This window comes from Triticum aestivum, chromosome 7A (assembly GCF_018294505.1).
Source record: "Triticum aestivum cultivar Chinese Spring chromosome 7A, IWGSC CS RefSeq v2.1, whole genome shotgun sequence".
Lineage (NCBI taxonomy): Eukaryota > Viridiplantae > Streptophyta > Magnoliopsida > Poales > Poaceae > Triticum > Triticum aestivum.
Window position 1 is genome coordinate 710,748,972 of NC_057812.1, and position 2,963 is coordinate 710,751,934.

Genomic DNA, 2,963 nt, shown 5'->3' on the forward strand with positions numbered 1-2,963 from the left:
GTCCATCACATCATTCTCTAATGATGCGATCCCGTTCATCAAATGACAACACATGTCTATGGCTAGGAAACTTAACCATCTTTGATTAACGAGCTAGTCAAGTAGAGGCATACTAGGGACACTCTGTTTGTCTATGTATTCACACATGTATCAAGTTTCCGGTTAATACAATTCTAGCATGAATAATAAACATTTATCATGATATGAGGAAATATAAATAATAACTTTATTATTGCCTCTAGGGCATATTTCCTTCACCCCGTCCCCATCCCAGTCGGTGGCCGTGACCATGAGCAGCTCCTATGTTTTTTATTCCAAATTTTTCATCTAGATTTGCTATGAGCGGCTGCCAATGTATAACGTTTTCATACTGATTTGCTATGAGCTGTTGCTTATATATGGTAGAACTAATTTTGATATAGATGTGCTGATTGTGCCTGGTACAGGATTGTTGCCCTCTGATTGCTACCATTTCATTTGCATAGAAGAAACATTGATGGCTTGTGTGTATGCTACCATATAGTATTTCAATTAGAAGAAATATTGATGGGAGAATCATGTAATAATTTGAAGATCTTTTCTAGTATTCATGTGTTCTTCTCAAGTACTCGTACGTGAGACCATGATGCATGTATGATATTCGTATGTCAGACAATTATCTTCCTTATGTTTGATTATAACATACTTTGGTGTTTTGAAGTCGAATTCATGTTCTTAGTTACAGGCAGCAAAATGCTGAAAAAAATAACACAATATCATTTAATCAGAACAACAATATAGTACAAGGGTATTATAGACTTTTGATTGATCATACCACGGATAATAAGATAAAAATAGGCACTGAAAAGAATTGACTAGCTTATTATTTGGAGCTTCTTTTTAAGCAAGCTTACCCGGAGCTTATTTGGACGGGATAGCTCAAAAGAACTGGCCCTTATTTAGGTGGCACGATGACGGTGGCATGCAGCCACAGGTCGCTCTTCCTCTTCGCCGTGATCCCGAACGCCTCCGCCATGTCCAGCTCATCCGTGCCCCCAGGGAGCTCCCAGTCGAAATGGAAGAGGAGGCTCGCCAACGCGAGCTCTATGATGGCGAGCCCGAACGTAATCCCGGGGCAAATCCTCCGCCCCGCGCCGAACGGCACGAGCTCGAAGTCCGCACCCCGGAAGTCCACCGCCGCGGCGGCCCCCTCCTCGAACCTCTCCGGCCGGAACTCCTCGGCGTCCGGGCCCCAGCTCGCCTCGTCCCGGCCGATGGCCCACGCGTTGACCAGCACCATTGCGCCCTGCGGCACGTCATAACCGAGGACACGGCTGGGCTCGCGGCACTCCCGCGGGAGGAGCAGCGGCCCCACCGCGTGCAGCCGGAGCGTCTCCTTGATCACCCTCCGCAAGTACGGCAGCTCATGCATGGACTCCTCCCCGACACGGCTCTGCCCGGCGAGCGCGCCGCGCACCTCCGCCTGCGCCCTCCTGAGCGCCGCCGGGTTCCGCATCAGCTCCGCCATGGCCCACTGCAGCGTCGACGCGGAGGTCTCGCTACCGGCCCCGATGAGGTCCCTTATCACGGCACGGATGGTCGGGATGTCCATAGGCGCACCGCCGCCGCCGTCCAGAAGCACGTCAAGGATGTCCTCTTCTTCCTCGCGGCCGACGCCCGCCGCCTTCCTCGCGCGTTTCTCCTTGATGACGGCGTCCATGAGCCGGGACATCTCTCCGAACACCGCCTCCACCCGGCGCGCCGTCCCGCTGAGCGCACGCGCAAGGCGCGACGACGGGAACATGTCGGCAAGGCTGAACCCGGCGGCCACCCTGACAGTTTCGTCCAGGCACGCCAGGAAGGCGTCGCGGTCCGCGATCCGGTCTCCGACCACGGCGCGCACCGCGGCGTCGGCGACGTACGTGGCGACGAGGGAGCTGACGTTCACAGCGGCTCCGGACGCCGCCTCCGCGGCCACGGACGCGACGAGGACGGCGGCCTCAGCTTCGCGAGTCCCCCGGAACGTCCGTACGCGTGGCGCGCTGAGCAGCTCCGTGACGCAGAGCTTGCGGACGGCGCGCCAGTGCTCGCCGTGCGGCGCGAGGGCGATGCCGAGGCCGTCGGCGGTGAGGCTGGCGGTGGTGTTCGTTCGCGGCCGCGTGGCGAAGGCGGCGTCGTGGGTCTTCATCACCTCCTTGGCCGTGGCCGCCGACGAGGCCACCACGACGGGGAGCTCGCCCATGCGGAGCAGCATGAGCGGGCCGTGCCGGAGGGCGAGGTCGCGCATGGCATGGTGCGGGAGCGCGCCGACGAGGTGGTGCATGCTGCCGATCACCGGCAGCTGCCATGGACCAGGAGGCGGGTTCAGAGGCATGCCAACGTGCTTGCGACGTCGCCTGAGCTGAGCTTGACGAGGAGGAGACGAGGGAGCAGTAGGATGGCGGCGGCAAGAGGAGGTGGCGATGGTTCTCGGTGGTTGCCATGGCCTGGGCCAACCAAGCGTAGTTTATGTAGGAGCAACCCAGCAAGTAGCTGCTCTCAAAATGGTAGGTGGTGCCGGCGGATGCCATTTGAGCACCTAGCAGAGATGCTTGCTTAGCTCCGTTCCAAAAAGGATCATCTTTCAGGACTATACATGCTGCTTTTCGTCAGAGCTGTCTAGATCATCACCGGTTAGAGTAGTTCATGCATTATTGACTATTTGGAAATCAGCATTTTGTCAATTTTGCATAGCTCACATGTTTACTTATTTCATCACAAAACTTTACACATATGTAATATACTCCCTCCGGATCTTTTTAGTTCGCATATAAGATTTGTCTAAAGTCAAGCATCTTAAAGTTTGATCAACATTATAGAACAAAATACCAACATTCACAATATGAAATAAATATCAGTACATGTGTCATGACTTTAATTTTCATATTATATAACTTTAGCATGCTAGATGTTGATATTTTTTCATATAAATAAGGTCAAACTTT

The 2,963-nt window shown here is 53.7% G+C and overlaps 1 protein-coding gene across 1 annotated transcript; it reads right to left on the reverse strand.

The window, feature by feature from the left end:
- Positions 1 to 925: 925 nt before the first annotated feature.
- On the reverse strand, positions 926 to 2,726 carry LOC123146897 (desmethyl-deoxy-podophyllotoxin synthase-like). The gene has a single exon (XM_044566162.1). It carries the CDS (start codon positions 2,351 to 2,353, stop codon positions 935 to 937), a length of 1,419 nt encoding a protein of 472 aa, XP_044422097.1. The 5' UTR covers positions 2,354 to 2,726; the 3' UTR covers positions 926 to 934.
- Positions 2,727 to 2,963: the final 237 nt, after the last annotated feature.

Bases quoted from the DNA above. Each gene is read 5' to 3' on its own strand.
- LOC123146897 (XM_044566162.1), bottom strand. From the start codon at position 2,353: ATGCCTCTGAACCCGCCTCCTGGTCCATGGCAGCTGCCGGTGATCGGC.